At 38.9% G+C, this 17581-nt stretch overlaps 1 protein-coding gene across 5 annotated transcripts in view; it reads right to left on the bottom strand.

Annotated features, from left to right (window-relative positions):
- LCOR (ligand dependent nuclear receptor corepressor) overlaps nt 1-17581 on the bottom strand; it is a 110735-nt gene that overhangs the window by 34311 nt on the left and 58843 nt on the right. For 4 of the 5 annotated variants that reach the window (XM_077823344.1, XM_077823342.1, XM_077823343.1 and 1 more), the window contains 2 exons: nt 11600-11887; nt 7870-7963 (listed from right to left, as the gene is read on the bottom strand). In XM_077823344.1, coding sequence (XP_077679470.1) covers nt 7870-7963; nt 11600-11837 — 332 coding nt within the window. In that variant the 5' untranslated portion in view covers nt 11838-11887. Of the gene's footprint in view, nt 1-2057; nt 3859-7869; nt 7964-11599; nt 11888-17581 lie in introns of those variants that run through there. The other variant, XM_077823345.1, reaches the window with a different exon arrangement.

The following is a 17581-nucleotide window of genomic DNA, read 5'->3' as shown; positions in this document are numbered from 1 at the left end:
GCGATACCAGTCATGTGATCAATCACCTCAGAGAAAATATGTTAGATGGGACTTTGAAACAAAATTTAACATTAAAAGGTGCACCTGAATATTACAGACTAAATTTACAAAACCTACAATAAGGTAAAATATATATCTTTTGAATATTCAGCAGCTTTTTTTTTTAATTGTTTTTATTTTTTGAGAGGCTCATGAAATTTTAAAAGGGACCACTAACTAATCTCAACCATGCTTCACAAAACAATAATGGCTATTTTATATTGCAGTTACCAACGTAATGCAATTAGTGCTTAAAAATAATCTACACTTTTTTTTTCCTTTTTTCTTTTTAAACAGAGACCTTTGGAGGAAATATGGTTGTTCAAAAGCTTCTCAGAAAAGAAAGATTACCTGAATATTAAATGATCACAGATCTCAAGTGTAATGTTTAAAAGCTTCGCAGACATTGAATATTACAATCTTCAGGTCTCAGGACATTTAATCTGAGAAAGATAAGCGTTTGGTTTGTTTTTTAAAATTCACTTTCTAACCAAAGCAAATAATAAGAGTACTTCACTTTTCACTATCTATTTACAATTCTTAGCCTACAGTCTGAATTGATGCAAGACAAGTTCTCTTTTTAAACTGCAGCATTCAAGGGTAGGCACACCATTCTTCTGCTGCACGATTGTCATCCACTTAAACAGACACACACAAAATATTGAGGTGAGTAAATGAGCACTCCACTTGCACTGCAATAAAACTCAACTCGTACACCACTTAAATAAAGACAACCGCAAAAGGTTAAACCTCTCTGAACAGTAAAACTCTATGCAAGTGTAACATTTTTAGCTTGCAGCAAACCTTCCACTATACCTCCAACAGCAGATGAAATCACACATTTAACAGTGCACTTTTATTGCAAACCACAGATAAACTGGACTATATTGCAGAGTTTATATACTGCTACTGAGCTTAAAACTGCTTAAAATGGTGCGATGGCAGCTAGATCTCTAAGAGGAACCAGACTTTTGAGTGTTGACATTAAGTAAAAAACAAAAACAAAGCATAGCTGGGACAAAAGCCCAGTCCATCTCAAGAATGAACAGTGCATATTTAAAATGACAGCAATGGTGTGCCTAACCTTTGAACATAATAGGTTTCTGGGAAAAAAATAATATATATATATATAAACAAAAGAAGGCTAATTGAATTAACTGCTCCAGAATTCATTCAGTAGCCCTGGGGCTACGGAGGCCATCTTCCATTGAACTTTCAGTATCCACTTTGAATCACTAACAGTGCTTAATGCTCTCTCACACACAAATTCCAACACTTCTTTTGGTTGTGCAACTGGGGAAATGGTGGTCCTACAAACCTTTTGCACAAGTTTAAATTAAGACTAAAGTGTTTCCACCTGAAGAACCAGCAATTCTGATTTGGTCAAATTGTAATTAAGTCCAGTGAGCTTTATCTGGTGACTGATCACTCCAGCAGAAACTATCAAAGACAAGAGTATTGTACAAAACGTATCTTGAAAGTATATAATGATAAAAATATTATCATAATAAAAACGATTGGACTTGTGGTTTATGGAGTGTTTATATGAGGTTTAACTGCTAACACTAGTGTGTGCTAAACCACTATCAAATCAACACCAGGTAAAAGTAAAACAAAGAAATGCAGGATATATGAGAACATTTCCTGCTACTGGCAACTGTAGTATTTAAAAAGGAAACACCCATTGGGTGTTCAACCCTGACAGCATTACAGCTAGATATGATGTGGAGCCTAAATCAGATCAGGCTACCTGTGTGTTTTTATTTCTTCCCTGAACATTAACACAGATCCTTCATTAATGTGGATATTTGGGCAGACTAGAGAGGTTGTAAAGTTTATGAGATCACTGTTTTGTTTTACGCAAGATCACAGTAATTTGCTACGCGTACCCCCACTCCCCAGTTCAGAGTCATTTAACCAAGTTGTTGGAACCGCAGTTTAGTAAACTCAGAATCAAGTCTGTAAAAAGTGACAGGTTACAAAGAACCATAGTTTTGTTAAAATGAGGCATACCCCAATACATCATTTAGTGTACCCTGACTGCTCCTGACTAAAAGGAGCTTGTCTTCCGTGAGATAAGGCTACATCCTCAAACAGGTGAGTCTAAATCTCACCTTTATAAAATATCAAACAAAATGACAGCGAAGGTAGTGTTACAAAGTAGTTAACCAAAGTATTCCGAAGGTAGTGTATGTAAGTTTCTCCACCCCTCCCCTCTGGGTGAGCACTAAGCAGACTGCTAATGATAAATTAATTTAGAAAGAAAATGGCAGAAGCCTAATTAGACCCAATTGATTACCCATCTCCAAGTTCAAAAGATTTGCCATTCCTAAAGAGCTTGTGTTAGCGTAATCCTTCAATCAACTGGATCCAAGAAGGGGAAAAAAAGAGTTCTGAAGAATTTGTGAAGCTTTTCAAATTATTATAAAAAATAGTTTGATTCTCATTCAAGAATGTCTGGCATTAGAGAGAATCAGTTTCACAAAGTGGACTTGGTTTTGAAAGGCAAATATGAAAAGAAAAAAGAGAAAGTACAGGCTCCACAAGCAAGGAGTCTACTTCCACGTGTCTGCATTCTTTGTGAGGTAACTCAAGTCTCCATAGAACAACAGAGAAACATGCAAAAGGCCCAAAAAAAAAAAAAAGGATCTGAGCCATACCGGGCCCGAAAATTTACAAATATGCAACATTCAGAGCACACCTTTCACCTGTGCCCACACGAGTCTATGCTAAACTGCAAAGAAGCAAGTGTCACAGTAAACAGAGGGGAGTCAGGTGCACTCAGTAGGAGCTGAACAATGCAGTAGTGCTCACCCAGTCTGTAAAGTAATTGGCACTCTACAACATCCCTACTCATCTTTTGATTCATTCGCACTTTGTGCTGCCTCTCCCTGGGGATCTAATTCCATCTTTATTGAAACATCCTGCCCCTCCGACCTCATTAATTTCATTTTTTTCTTTGGAGGGTTTTTCAAAGTGCCCAGCCTCTCTTTAACTTTGTACTCCAGTGTACTGTGGGGAATCCCATAAATACTCTGAGCTTTGGAAACACTCATTTTCCCACTCATAACCACAGAGATTGCTTCCTCCAGTATCTCGCTGTTGTACTGTCTGTATCTCCCTCTTTTCTTCCTAGGTTGCTTGGAGCCAGGATCTCCCTCTTGATCAGAGGTGGGATATGGCTGTCCAGAGGTAGACTGCTCAGCATCTGAGCCCCAGGAATCTGGTCCAGCATCCAGCAAACTTCTCCTGTTTTGTTTTGGAAGGATAGCCCTTAACTTTTTACTAAGCGCGCTCTCCGTTTGTGAACCCATTACCAAAGAGCTATAGCTGTACTGGTCACCAGTGCGGGACTCCCATGAAAGGTCCATGCCTCGAACTTGTGGTATCTTTAAATCCACAGGAGATGAATGGCTCACATCCTTTTTCCCATCCTGTTTAGTATGAAGTGCCATTTTTTGAAAGGCAGAGTTTTCTGTAAGAAAAGGAAGGTCACTGATGTTGCTGAGTGCACCATTTCCCCTGAATTTCATGCGGCTGAAATTGAATTCATAGTGTGGTTTTGCCCAAGAAGCCTCCCTGGATAATATTAAGTGCTGTCCATGATTCTGCAGTCCAGATGGCCCATGGCTGGCAGCTGTAGAAAACTGGTTTCTGCTCAGCAGTTCTTCGCTAATCTGTAGTGATCGAGCCAGTGGAACTTTAAGAGATGTGGAGTGGCCATAAGCTTCCCTGGTTCCATCTTGAAAGCTTCTTGGAGGTACCCCATCACCACTCCGAAGTCCCTCTGGATGGTGCTGGCTGGGTCTCCCAGGTCGCCTAATTGGATGGAAGGAAACTGATGTGAGCAGGACTTGCACAGGTAGGGAGGGATGGGTGAGGGGGCCACTCCTTTATTAGAAGGCCTTGCTTGGGTAACATCACTTTTTGTGTTATTTATTTTTTTCTCTATTTTTTTTCTCTATTTTTTTTTTAAAGTCTCAGCATCAGTCAGTTTTAAAACTTGTTCGCAAAAAAAGAGAAGCTTTTTGGGCAAAGAAAAATGAAAGCTGCTGCCTGGTCTCTGGTTGGGTTCACAAATTCTCGGAGTAGAAAAGGCTTCGCGCGCAAGCGTCTGAAAATAGCACCTTAATTATAAATTACAAAGTAATAGTCAGTCTTCATAGTTCTATACACGACTGTGTTACTATTGTGACGTTACCACTAAACAAGTACAGTAATAAAAGAGTGATACAGAAGTGATACCAAATACAACATATTCAACCCACAAAAACTACAGCCACCTGCAATATCTACACATTGGAGGAAACCTTGGAAGCTGTTTGCTTACACCATATGCAAGCAAGAGTAGCTGCTCAATGTAAAAATGCTTAGCAGAACTCCAAGGAATTTGCTTAACTTGCATTCAACACTACATGTAAGAACTGTGATGTTGCAGATCACAAAGAAAAACACTACATTACACCAGACTTACCACACTGCTTCCTTTTAAATACAACTAGCTGCATAAATACATGTTCCTGATTCTCTGTTTGATATACATCAAAGCTAGAAGAAATGGTCTTTTCTTACCTCCAGAACAGTTATTCAGGTTCAAGCTCTACAAATTTTAGTTCAGATCAGGGGTTAGTAACAGGAAAATCAGTGTTTTTTAAATATAAAAGTGTTAATTTAGAATATCAACTCAAAACATTCGTTTTCGTTTTTAAATGCTTTTTTTTCCAAAGAGCATTCCTGTAGCAAGGAATGCTTATTTAAGGTCATTTTTAGAATACCGTATACCAGATTATACTGGTCCACAATAAAGTAGCTAAACACACACACAAACCCTAAAACCTTTCCATATTCAAGGCAGATATTAGTTGAAAGAAGAGACTGCAAAGCATGTCAGGAGGAAGCAATTACGTTTTGAAGCTCTGGGATATTAACGTGCTGTGAAGCCATCCAGGTTCAGAGCAAGAATGGCTTATTCAAGGATAGGAAATTCTATAGAAAAGCTGCACTAATTAATATTTTTGGAACCTTGCATTTTAGATTGTTCTTACTCTAAGTATCTCTTATGTTATTCCCTTTTAGCAGACATTTGCAATCCACATGGTGCTTAAAAGGTATACTGCTAATCTTCCTCCAGAATCTGACATGCCTTAAAAATTGTGATCTGGTAACAAGAGTCCACGTGGATTCTGAATAAAATCCATCACTCCCAAAGAACTGAAGAAGATACAGCTACTATTTCTGATGGCCCTTCAGATAAACAATGTGTGTTCCCTGCTGGCTCTGTAGCAATGAACTAGTAAACCACCCTAAGGGTGCCCCAAATGTTTCCCAAAGTTAAGATAGCATTGGCAGCTTTCTAAGGAGACAGAGCTAATTTGCATTAAACAGAGCAGACTGCAGTCACCCTCATTTGCAACACAAACGTGCAGGAAACTATAGGTGTCAGTATGCAATGCTTCTTGATTTCAACAGCTCTGATCAGGACATAGCATGGGATGCTGGGCCTGTAGACTCCACATGCTGTATTCTGGCTACCCTTTGACACGCAAACAAGGAAGCAGGCGGTCAGAGCCATGTTGGCTTCTGATGCCTTCAGAGTAGGAGAACAGAGATTGAAAGAATCTTTTCTGAACTGAAACAGACGAGTTGCTGGGAAAGATTTATTTTAGAGTTAGAAAAAAGTTTAAAACTACTGACGTGGTAAATGGGGAACTATCCAAGCAAGAACTTGAGATTATTCCTTTTAATACCTAGTAATAAATCTTGAAGAGGAAACACTGTAAATGCAACCTTCATTGAAAGGTACAGGATTAGGAGGTTAGTCACGTAAATGGCTGCCAGTACTAGTTTTTTTAGTAATTAAAAATCCAGCAACTTTCATAAAGCTAAATCCAACAATTAAGTATTCTTTAGGCAAACTGGCTAAAATACTTATTTCTATATTCCACTATGTAAGTGTTCTTTGCTCATGGCAAGTTCACAAGGCAAAATCCCATTGTCAACATCCTGAATCCCTTTGACTCCCAGCCTACCACCTAGTGCGAGTGCCTGGTTCCTGTCTGAGCATACAGGGTCACTAGACATACACAGCCATAATCATGAGAAATTTGGAGTTTAAAACTAGATTTGCTGATAGAATATTCTCTGGTACCTGGAACTAATTTATGCAAGAGTGCTGTTTAAACCGACTTTCTGTATGTCCTCATTTAAGCTGCGTTAATGCTAGCAGTGCTGTAGCCCTGTTTCATCTCAGGATATTAGAGAGATCAGGTGGGTGAGGTAATAGCTTTTATTGACAAACTTCTGTTGGGGAAAGAGACACGCTCAGCGTTTGAGCTACGCACAGCTCTTCTTCAGGTCTGAGAAAGGTACTCAGAGTGTCACAGCTAAATAAAAGGCAGAAGAGATTGTTTAGCATTAGTAGTTAACACATTCTAAGAGACCATTTAAGGTGAAGTGGCCCATTAAACAATTACAACCCATACTTCATGGGGACCACTCCCTAGGAGAAATCTTTCCCAGATCCCCTCTTCTGGCCTTCAAGCAATGCCCCCAACCTTGCCAAAGGAACGATCATCATCAGAAGCAAGCTCCTCACAGACCAGGAGACACCAACTTCAAAGCAGCACCAGACCCTGCCAGAACAGATGAAACACTTGCAGACATATCTCCACTGCTTTTATGATCAATACCCCCAACAACAACTGTGTGCATAAAACTAGACAATCACTATGCTGCTCTCCAATGAAATCACACTGAAAAATGATTAAAACAGAAACACCCTATCACCTGTGGGCGAACACTTTTCACAAAACTATCACTCCATAACTGACCTTTCAGTCCTCATCCTCAGAGGAAACCTACACTTCACCTTCAAAAGATGAGCTTGGGAGCTTAAATTTATAACTTTGTTAGACACGAAAAACCATGGTTTTAATAAAGACACTGTAACCCACTAACCCCACTTTAACCCCACTGCAGAGGAGTTAACGCTTCACCTTGAATGGTCTCATAGAATGTGTTAACTACTTATGCTACACAATCTGTTCCATCTTGTATTTAGCTGCCACTCTCTGAGTATTTTTCCCTAGACCTGAAGAAAAGCTGAGTGTAACTCAAAAGCAAGTCTCTTTCACCAACAGAAGCTTGTCCAATAAAAGTTATTACCTCACCCACCTTGTCTCTCTCTTACTATAAGGCAGTTACAAATTACCTCTCCATAACATGTATCGACCATAACTAACGACCCATAATTTATGTCTTCTGAACTGCTATATATTTTTAGTGCTGTGACAGCAATTTGTGCTAGAAGAAAGTACCCCCCTCCCAAAATGTAGTAAGTCCTGTCTAATAAAGTCTAGTTCAGTTTCATTCACTATCCAAAAAACGTTTACCCCAAAAATAAATTTTCCAGATTGTTGTGTTAAAAGCTCCAAACCCTAAATTATACTGCAAAAAAGCAGAGTCTTCATAGCTTAAGGGGAGAGTGAGTTTGCACCTATACTCACACTGCTAGCCACTGAACCCAACAAGAAGGTGAGGGGAAATCTTTGGTCAGATATTAAATTGGCCAAAAGAACCAGCAGTACTGAATTCTAAAATTTAATCTTTTTTAAAAAAAAAACCTGTCCTGGTTTACAATCAGCTTTTTTTATTTGGCAGGTGGGAAGAAGGTATTTTTTTTGCAAAAGGCCCATAATAAAACTCGTTACTCCAAAAGGTTAAAACCAAAATTAATCGCTAGCAGTTACCAGGAGGCAACTGGTATAAATTTATGCTAAATCAAATAAAATCAATTATTTTAAAAAATGGTAGTAAGTTGTTTTCCCTTACCCATTCCCTGCAGTACTGGAGCTGGCTGGAGAATGGCTCAGAGAGGTGCTGCCGGCACAAGGACTTTTCTTAGTGGACAGATCAAGCACTCCGTCTGCAGAGACATAAGAATCACTTGAGGAGAAAAAGAAACAGGAGCAAGCTGTGATTTCTCTTAGGTAAAATAAACATGCTAGGGGACTAGATGGTACAGTGGCTTAACACACAGGCTTTTCATCACTGGAAAGTTGGAGTCACTTCGCATCCGATGAAGTGAGCTGTAGCTCACGAAAGCTTATGCTCTAATAAATGTTAGTCTCTAAGGTGCCACAAGTCCTCCTTTTCTTTTTTCCCAATTCAGTTACACATGATGGCTTCCTTTTAGTCCTCATTGCAGTCACTATATAGACTGGCAGAGTTTGGCAGATTTGACTTCTCTTTGTTAGGAGAGGAAAAGGACTAGAGCACCAGGTAATGTTAAGAGTTAGCTGCATACTGCAGCATCACTAAACACAAAAGGTTCCAAAATCAAAAATAAGACTCCCAAAAAATCATGAGATTGGCATTAAAATAAGGGTTAAAAATTATTTGCTTTTTGGTCTGACTCTGGATTTCTGGGCCCATGGGATAATTTCAGGTTGGAAATTCAATCTCAAATGAACACCCAGAAATGCAAGGTCCCTGATCAACTGCTCCCTGTGCAACTTTCCCTTTCTCTCCTACTCCATGATGAAGTGTCCCAGTGGGGAAGCTGTCAACCTTTCCTCTCCATCCTGTCACTCTTCTGCCTCACTCCACATGCTCCATGGCCCAGAACAGTTTCCTGCTACAACCACATTCTTCTTCCTTTACACTCCCATGCCTCCATCCATATTCTCGTCCCTCCCACTTCAAATCTCCCTCTCTGTTCCCCCACTTCACATACACATTTCCTAACATTAAAAAGTTTCCTGACCAGTTTCCAGACCACAGAGAATGGGGAAGCCATCTTTGCTAAGGAAAGCCTGACCTCAATCCCATTGGAAACAATGGGAGACAATGGTCATTTGTAATAAAAACAACTTTTCTGTGAGACAAGCCCAGATGCCTGAGATTACTGGCAACTCTGAAACACCAGGCTTAAGGGTAAGGCAAAGAGGAGAGTTACCACAGCTACTTGCCCATGCTATGTCTAGCTTGAATAAGTACCATCAATTCTTATGTTCATGATGAAATATATTAAAATGCAGGGAAGGTTGTCTCAAACTCAGGGAAGGTTGTCTCAGGTTGTCTCAAACTGCCCATGTGACATTTATTTATTTATTCATTTCCCAACCACCCCCCCCCCCCGCCCTTTCAGCACACTGTTCTATACACTGCTTGGAAATGTAGCATAATCCAAATTTAAGTAAACAGGCTTCTAGTTTTGAATGTAGCAATACCCAGACACAATGTGTTTGCAGAAGTACAATAACATAGTGAAATAGCATTCTCTTCTCAAGCAAATATACTAAGGGCTGGTCTACATCAGGAATTTACATCGGCATAACTGCGTTTCTCAGGGGTGTGAAAAATCCCCCACCTCTCACGCCCCAAAAGATGTAGCTATACTGACCTATCCCCAAGTGTAGACAGTGCTAGGTCGATGGAAGAATTCTTAGAATACCACCTCTCAGGGAAGTGGCAAAAAGAAAAGACTAACCAATTTATTTGAGCATGAGCTTTCGTGAGCTACAGCTCACTTCATCGGATGTGGATTACCAGCAATAACAGAAGAAGCCCTCCCATTGGTGTAAGCAGTGTCTACATTGAAGTGCTACAATACTGCAGCTGCACCATTGTAGTGTTTTAAGTGTAGTCATACCCTAAGGAGCATGACTGCTTCAAAGGAAGCCACATCCATCTCTCCTCTGCCAGGAGGGTCACCATGACATGAGGAGCCTTTGAGGGTGAGGGGGATCCTTCAGAGTGTTTTCCTTCCTTATCCACAGGGGGATAGCTATGAATAATCTAATTTTCCCCAACACTCCTTCAAAACAAAGATATACCAAAATGGCACCACTGGAACTGCTCCAAGAGAGCCTCTTAAATACATCAGTACCACAGGGGTTTTTTGCCCCATTCATTATCTGTCATATATCAATGTAAACTATAATACATACTTATATGGATTAATCACGTAACTGCAAATAATTATGGAATTATGACATGCATGCACAGAGTAAAAGTGTTATGAACATTCATAAATTCACTTGAAGTTTTTCTATATCTTGACAGATAAAAACAACCACAAAAGCAGTTCATCCATTTTCTGAACAACCTATTAAGAAATACTTTGTTTTTCAGCACACGTTTCCGCAATTAAAGGAGCTAAGACAAAACCCCTCCGTAGTGGTCTTTTAGGAGAGGGACTAGGAGGAAAACGGACCTTGCATACTTGAACTCATTTCTCTATAATTTTGCAAGAAGATCCATTCACGTGGCTGAGATTTTTATACCAAATGTAGCCCAGAGCAAGTTTCTCTTGGTCGAGTTATAACCTTGTAAGCTTTACAACGTGCCGCCATTACCACAATCTTCCTTACAGCAGCTCTCTGCCGCCATATTTCACTTAAGAAGTGACATGACCATTTACAGCAAGGGACATTAATGGTATTTGCTCATGACACTGTTTCCAGGATGTGTTTTGCTTTGTTTTTTGTAACCACATAGAATTAACCTTCTTACCAAAACCTCCATAAATGTGTCTCTCACAATGAAGATTAGAAAGATGTCTGCAGTACCCAAAATTATCTGTACATAAAAATAGTTAAAAGCTTTAAACATGAATCCTTTTTAGCAGGTGTACTTAAAGGCAGTGATTTTCAAAATAATCTTTCCCAATATGGGGTACACAGACCTACCCTATTTTTCATGCGATCATTTCAGACACCTTTTATTAACACATTCTCATGAAGTTCAAAGGGTTAACCTGAATCATATCAGTCCTGTTAAAAGCTCCTCTGAATTCGACACAATGATCCCCTCTATTCAATACAGTTTCAGGGAAGAAGAGACAAAATGTTCACATATTACAATGCTGTTCGGAGAATTTGTTCTTTAAAAGCAGTTTGACAGAAAGCAAGGTTATCCATTTAACACAAGCTCTGCAGCACTGCACTATAGAAGATATTCAGTCTGTACTCTGCAAAGTATTTTTTATGTACGAAAATAAACTTCTGCTAAATACATAAACAAGGAAACCATTGTATAATTTAGGGATTCCATTTTTTTATCCTGCATTCACCAAGCAACGTGCCAAAGAATAACTAACATTTCAAAAAAATACTGCTTCTAATCTAAGCCAAACACGATTCAGGACTACTGTTCTGACCAAATAACATAAGATAACATTATACATAAAGCTTCCTAACTCTCTGATCTTGCCTTATCAGCAGGTACATAAACAAACACACTACACACGTTCATAGCATAGCTCTCCTTAGAACAGTACCCTTGTTGTTAGAGACAGTTTGGAGCCTTGTCAACCCCTCTCCTCCTCTTGCATTAAAGGCACATATATTTTTATAGCCTCCAATTTTTCAGCAACTTCCTTCTCCCACCCCATCACATCCAATCAGTCGTGACATTATACACTGCATTATGCAGTCTACAACTTTGCCATTCTGCGTTTCATTTAACAGTTTACACTTCTAATTCTTCCCTGCTTTGTGCCGACAATGCCTCTAGCATATTGGAACTGAATGCAAGATACTTTTGGTAATAGTCATACCTTGTTCACTAGGTTCTGACTGAGACTTTCTGACAGTAAGGTCCAGAGGCGAGTCTTGGTCAGCCATGAGAAGTTTGCTGAGCACAGGGTTCTGAGCAGTTGCAGCCGTGGGAGAGGAGGCGACCAGAGATGCTTTCAGCAGGCTTTGGTTCTTTGTGCTATTGGGCTGGCTGGAGTCCTGAGTAGAGCTATTTTTTGAGGTATATTCAGCAGCAAACTGTCGGATCATTCGCTGCATGATCTCCCGGGCCACTAGGGGAATATTGGGGTCAGAGACCCCAGGACTGTCTGTAAACAGAGATTTTTTTTTTTAAAGGAAGAATTTTACAAGTGTAACTTTGAAATCAAAACATTACATTTCACTCTCTAGATTTTCTTAAAGATGCAATACTTCCTTCAAGGAGACACAACTTATTCTTAAGATACCTAAATAAAGTGTTGCTCTTTATAACATAGATCCTCAATATAACAATATTCCTACAAGATTTAAGTAATATTTCCTAAACTTTTTTTTCCAATAAGTATATCCCAAATGGATCTTTGAGAGGGGCTGGGGGTGGAAGGAGAACCAGAATCATGAAGGAAAATGTACAGTAATGATTTTAAACAGAAGTTTTTTACAAAAACCAGAACAGGTTTACAGTGGAAGAGTGGAGTAACTTACCTGCAGTAAGTTACCTGGAGTATGTTAGAATATAGATATTCAGGCCTGCCTGTAAAGGCCTATACTTTAAGAATTTAGGTGTATTTTTATCACTTAGCTAGTTACAGGGGTATAAAAACAAAGAATCAAAATCAAAGTCCGCCTTTGTATGGCCTTCTCTCACTCGGATAGCCTGAGGCTTGTTCTTAGGCTAAGGCCTTTGGCTAAGCAGCAGAGGCAGCCATAAACTGGAAAGCCTATGGTCACATGCTCACATTCCAAACCAGTGACATTGAAATAAGGTAGTGCTGGGCTGTTAGGAAAATGATCCTGTCCTGATAATGCCCATCACCACAAGATAAACAGATCTTAGGATGGTTTAAGAAAACCCAGTTTGAAAGCATCCTGTCTGGCAGGAAATCACTCATCAATGGTTGTGAAACCCTCATTTCTGTATGTTTTATCTCTATAGCCCCCACTTTTCTATTGTTAATCTGTCTGGTTCTCTAACTGTTTCTGTCTGCTGTACAATTAATTTTGCTAGGTGTAAGTTAATTAGGGTAGTGGGATATAATTGGTTAGAGAATTATGTTACAGTATGTTAGGATTGATTAGTTAAATTTCAGTAAAATGACTGGTTAAGGTATAGCTGAAAATATTACTATATAAACTGGGGTCAAACAGGAAGTGGGGAGAAGGGAAATCGGAATTATATTTGCGAGGGGGGGGGAATGGGAACAAGGAATAGGGACACAGGCAATGCTCTGCAGCGTCAGAGCTGGGAAGGGGGACACGGGGTAAATGCTCTGCAGCATCAGAGCTGGGAAGGGAACCTGGGGAACAGACCCTATCGGTGTATAGAGATAAGCCCGACTGGTGTGAAGGGCTTTGGAATATGTTTGCTTGGAAACTAACCCCAGTAAACATTGCATTGTTTGCACTTCGGACTTCTGGTCTTCTGCTTTCTGTCTACGTGACAAGAACCAGGGGAGAGGGTGAAGGGAAAGCCCTCTAACAGAGTAACTTTTCCAAAAGCACAGTGGTACCCAATAAATATCCCCATGAGTGGGGCCTTATTTCTCTGACACACAGACTCCAAAGTAATCCCATCTAAAAAGCCAGGAGAAGTTCTAGGAATCCTTTCCATCCCTTCCAACAAGGTCACTGCAGCATGAGGTTCATTACTGAGTGATGTCCTCTAATATGAAAGGTGCTGAATAAAAACAAAACACTTTTTAAAATCGGTGCCTCGCAACTAATGAGGAATGTGATATGGGGAAAATAGGGAATAAACTGTATTTATATTAAAAACATTCGTGTTTGTACAGGGCGTATCACAACAAAGCCCCAATTCTGTCTGGGGGTTTGGGGACTAGTTTAATACGATACATTTTAAAATATTATTACTGTATCAGATTAGTCATGCTTTGTGGACAGGCAGCAGATCCACAACCACTGCATCAGAGAAACTAAGAAGTCCTGCTACACAGCTCGCAGGTGTTTAATTTGGCCACAAAACAAGTACTCCTGGTGATTTTTGAAGCTTTTAAGACTCAATTTTCATTATATTATCATATGTAATATTCAGATAAGTCTGTGCAATAGAAAAACAAGTTTTAAAACTTCAAAAAGGACTACTTGTAGCCAATGTCATGAAACTTCAAATGGAGCAAAAACAAAAACAGTAAGTGATTATTTACCCTTAATAGCTGCAATCTGTTTTAGTTGTCTGCCTAGGTTAAAATGTTTTTGTTTTAGAGAAAAAGGAGAGGGGGATAATATTATGTGCTGCATATTTCAATGAATATACTGTTGCATGCCTTGCTCTTCCACTACCTTTTTTATCATCTTGTGTATTAAAAATAAAAGATTAATGGGGCAAGAACCTGTCATTTTATTTGTCTGTAAAATATAAAATACCGGTATCTGGGCTTGAACCAGGGTGGATACAAATCAATGATTTTTTTTTAATTTAAAAACAGATTTTTTTTTTATAAAATGCTTTTTGAGGAAAAAACCTATCTAAAGATAGTTTTAATTAAGATACATTACAGCGCAAAGATATCTCATCATGGAATAGGGATCATAAATTCTAATTCTATCGAATGAGACAATATATTCATGTAACGTTTAAGAAAAGTTTTGTAAATGAGTTCCTATAGTTCATGGATTAGGAACCCAATCTTATGGGGTTCCAGGGGCTTCTGTATAGATTATTTAAATTAATCTTTCTATCCAAACAAAGAGAGTCAGTGCTCAGTCTAGAAGATACCATCAGAGATGCTTAGTTTTGCAGTTCTCAAACTATGGATTTGCGTCTCCAGAGATAACATGCTTGTTAACAGCAAAAATGTTTTAAAATAAATAAATAATATATAGAGGTGAGAAATAACAGACCTCAACCCTATTGTCCCTCTGCAAATCTGTGTACACAGAGTCAATCCCTTACCTCTTTCTAAAAGTGGAAAGTTTCAAAAAGTTCAATGAATAGAAGATTGTTGGGGGGGGAATAGTTCTGGACAAGGAGAAGTCGTCTAGAGATAAATGTGAGAAGGGATGAACAGGCAGTAGAAACAAAAGTGAAACTGTTTGAGCAGCATATTCCAGAAATCTTGAGGTCTTCCTGAGTGTAGCCTTCACTCATTTGAGATCTACCATACTGTTCTCTCACTAGAAGGAAAAACCTATAATGGCAGCAGGCCGTAAAAGAGACCCAGTTTGGGAATATTTTAATGAAGTTCCTTTACCTTGAGGTAAGGCAAAATGCAAACAGTGCAACAAAGAAATGCAAGGTCTGGTCACCCAAATGAAACATCATCATGAGAAGTGTTCCTTCTCAGGAGGGAGCTGCGTTGAAAGATGATGAAAGGAACATATCTGAATATTCAGGATCTTCAGGTTGGTAAACTTTTATTTCATACTTCTTTCTTAAGGACTGCCTGTCTTCCTTCTGGACTATTCTTGAATTCTCATGTTGGAGCAAAAAATATGGTTGTTACTCTATGGTACTGTCATTTTAGATGCAGTTGTGATAAAAAATAAATAGCTGAAATAGGCAGAGCTTCCTTTGCAATTTCACCTTTAAAGTAGTACTGAGTGTCAGTGAATGAAATGAGTAATACTAAATGAGCAGTACGGTAATAATAATTAAATAACTGCATTGACTTATTTTGTTTAGGAGAATCCATCCTCAACATACAGGATTCTGAAGACTATCCACCTTCAAGATCACCATAATTTTCTATAGTTTCAGAGTTATCTGCCAATGATAGTTTTTCAGTCACATCATGTATGTCACATAGCCACAGTATATCACCTGTAGCCAAAAGAAAAAAAAAAAATCTCCATCATCCAGAAACAACCATACATAAGTTTGTGATAAGAATGTGCAGTTTACAAAAAGAGGTAATTGATGAAAAAATACTTTGGTTTGTTTATGCAACAAACTCTCCTTTCTGTATGACTGAGAACCCACACTTCATTAACATGGTTCAGTCATTAAGATACAGTCCACCCAACAGAGCAGATGTCGCAGGCAAATTGCTGGATAAAGTGTATGAAAGAGAAATTGAGCAGTGTGCAAAAGGTCTAGAGGCCTGGCTGGGATGATTTACTTGGAGATTGGTCCTGCTTTGAGCGGGGGTTGGACTAGATGACCTCCTGAGGTCCCTTCCAACCCTGATATTCTATGATTCTATGAGGGTGAAATTGTTAACCTGAGTCTTGAGGGGGGAGCAATGTCCACAATGATCCTGTTGTATGTACTTGTGTGACAACAGAAGAAGGGAATGTCTTCCTTACAGCAGGATACTTACAAGAAGTAACAGTAAAAGCTATAACAAACTGTGAAAAAAATTTCAAATGTCTAATACGCAGCTTGGGAGGAACCAAGCTAACGCTCCCCCAAGACACACGATGGAACTCAGTTGTGGACTGTTTTGAGCACTGTATCAAGAATTGGCCTAATCTCCTTTCTGAACAAAAGTGTGAAAAAATAGATGGCACTGTCACAGCCAAAGTTCTCACCGTGGGGCTGAAGAGAAATGTTGAACACATGCTGAGTCCCCTGAAGCCTATTTCTGTAGCCTTGCACAAAATGCAGGGAAATCGCTGGTTTATTGCTGACACTATTGAAATTTGGAAGGAACTGAGGGAGGGATAGCTCAATGATTTGAGCATTGGCCTGCTAAACCCAGGCTTGTGAGTTCAATCCTTGAGGGGGCCATTTAGGGATCTAGGGCAAAAATTGGGGATTGGTCCTGCTTTGAGCAGGGGATTGGACTAGATGATCGGCTGAGGTCCCTTCCAACCCTGATATTCTGTGATCTTAAAAAGAGAAACATACCATGACAGGGTTAAATTACAAGCATTAAAAAAACAAATGGGACAAGCACTATCTCCAGCTCATTTTCTTGCAAATATTCTCAATACTCAGTACCAGGGACAAACTTTAACAATTGAAGAAGAGGAGTTGGCTGTGACATGGACATCCAGCAATCATCCCTCTGTAATGCCAACCATCAAACTTCAGAGCTTAGGGTGAACCATTCACGACATATATGTTTGCTGATGATGTTTTAAAGAAAGCCACACCAGTGAACTGGTGGAAGTCACTTAAGCACTGGGATTCAGAGACTGTTGAAGTGATCATCTCACAGCAGTAGCTTCTTCTGCCAGTGTAGAAAGAATATTTTCTTCCTTTGGACTAATTCATTCCAAATTGAGAAATCATTTGGGACCTGAAGAAGCAGGAAAGCATGTTTTTTTTTTTTTCCAGATTATGAACAAACAGGAAAATGAAGGTGAAGACGACTGAGTTAGCTGCAGAAGCCAATATTTTATGTTTCTCATGTTGACCTGGCTGAGGTAGTCGATTTAATTCTTGTTTAAAAAAATCTTTTTTTCATTTAAGTATTTTAATTAAAAACAATTTTAACAAAAACAAACCTGATTTTAAAAAACTTGAATGTTTAACTAAATTCAAAATGAATATGCTTGTTTTGTTAAAATATTATGTGTTTGCTGTTGAAGAAAAAAATCCACAATACATAGTGTTGCTGTTTTAGTTAAATAAAACAATTTAAATGTCTGTCTGGTGATGTTCTCTTCCTAATACAGCATGGGAAGAAAATCCTCCAAATATTAATGATTAACCTGTTGAACTGGAGATAGTTCACCTCCCAATGACTTCATAAATATCTGTTTCAATTACCTTTGGTAAATGAAATAACCAAACAATCATTCATTTTCTGATATAGCTGTAAAACTAATCTGAAAAGTTTTCAAACTAAATTACTTAAAAAATGTTTAGTGTGTACCTTCTAAAAATGAAACCTGTA

This window comes from Eretmochelys imbricata, chromosome 7 (genome assembly GCF_965152235.1).
Source record: "Eretmochelys imbricata isolate rEreImb1 chromosome 7, rEreImb1.hap1, whole genome shotgun sequence".
NCBI classification, from domain to species: domain Eukaryota; kingdom Metazoa; phylum Chordata; order Testudines; family Cheloniidae; genus Eretmochelys; species Eretmochelys imbricata.
Note: the sequence above shows the minus strand (reverse complement) of the source record. Positions and strands in the feature narration are given on the sequence as shown.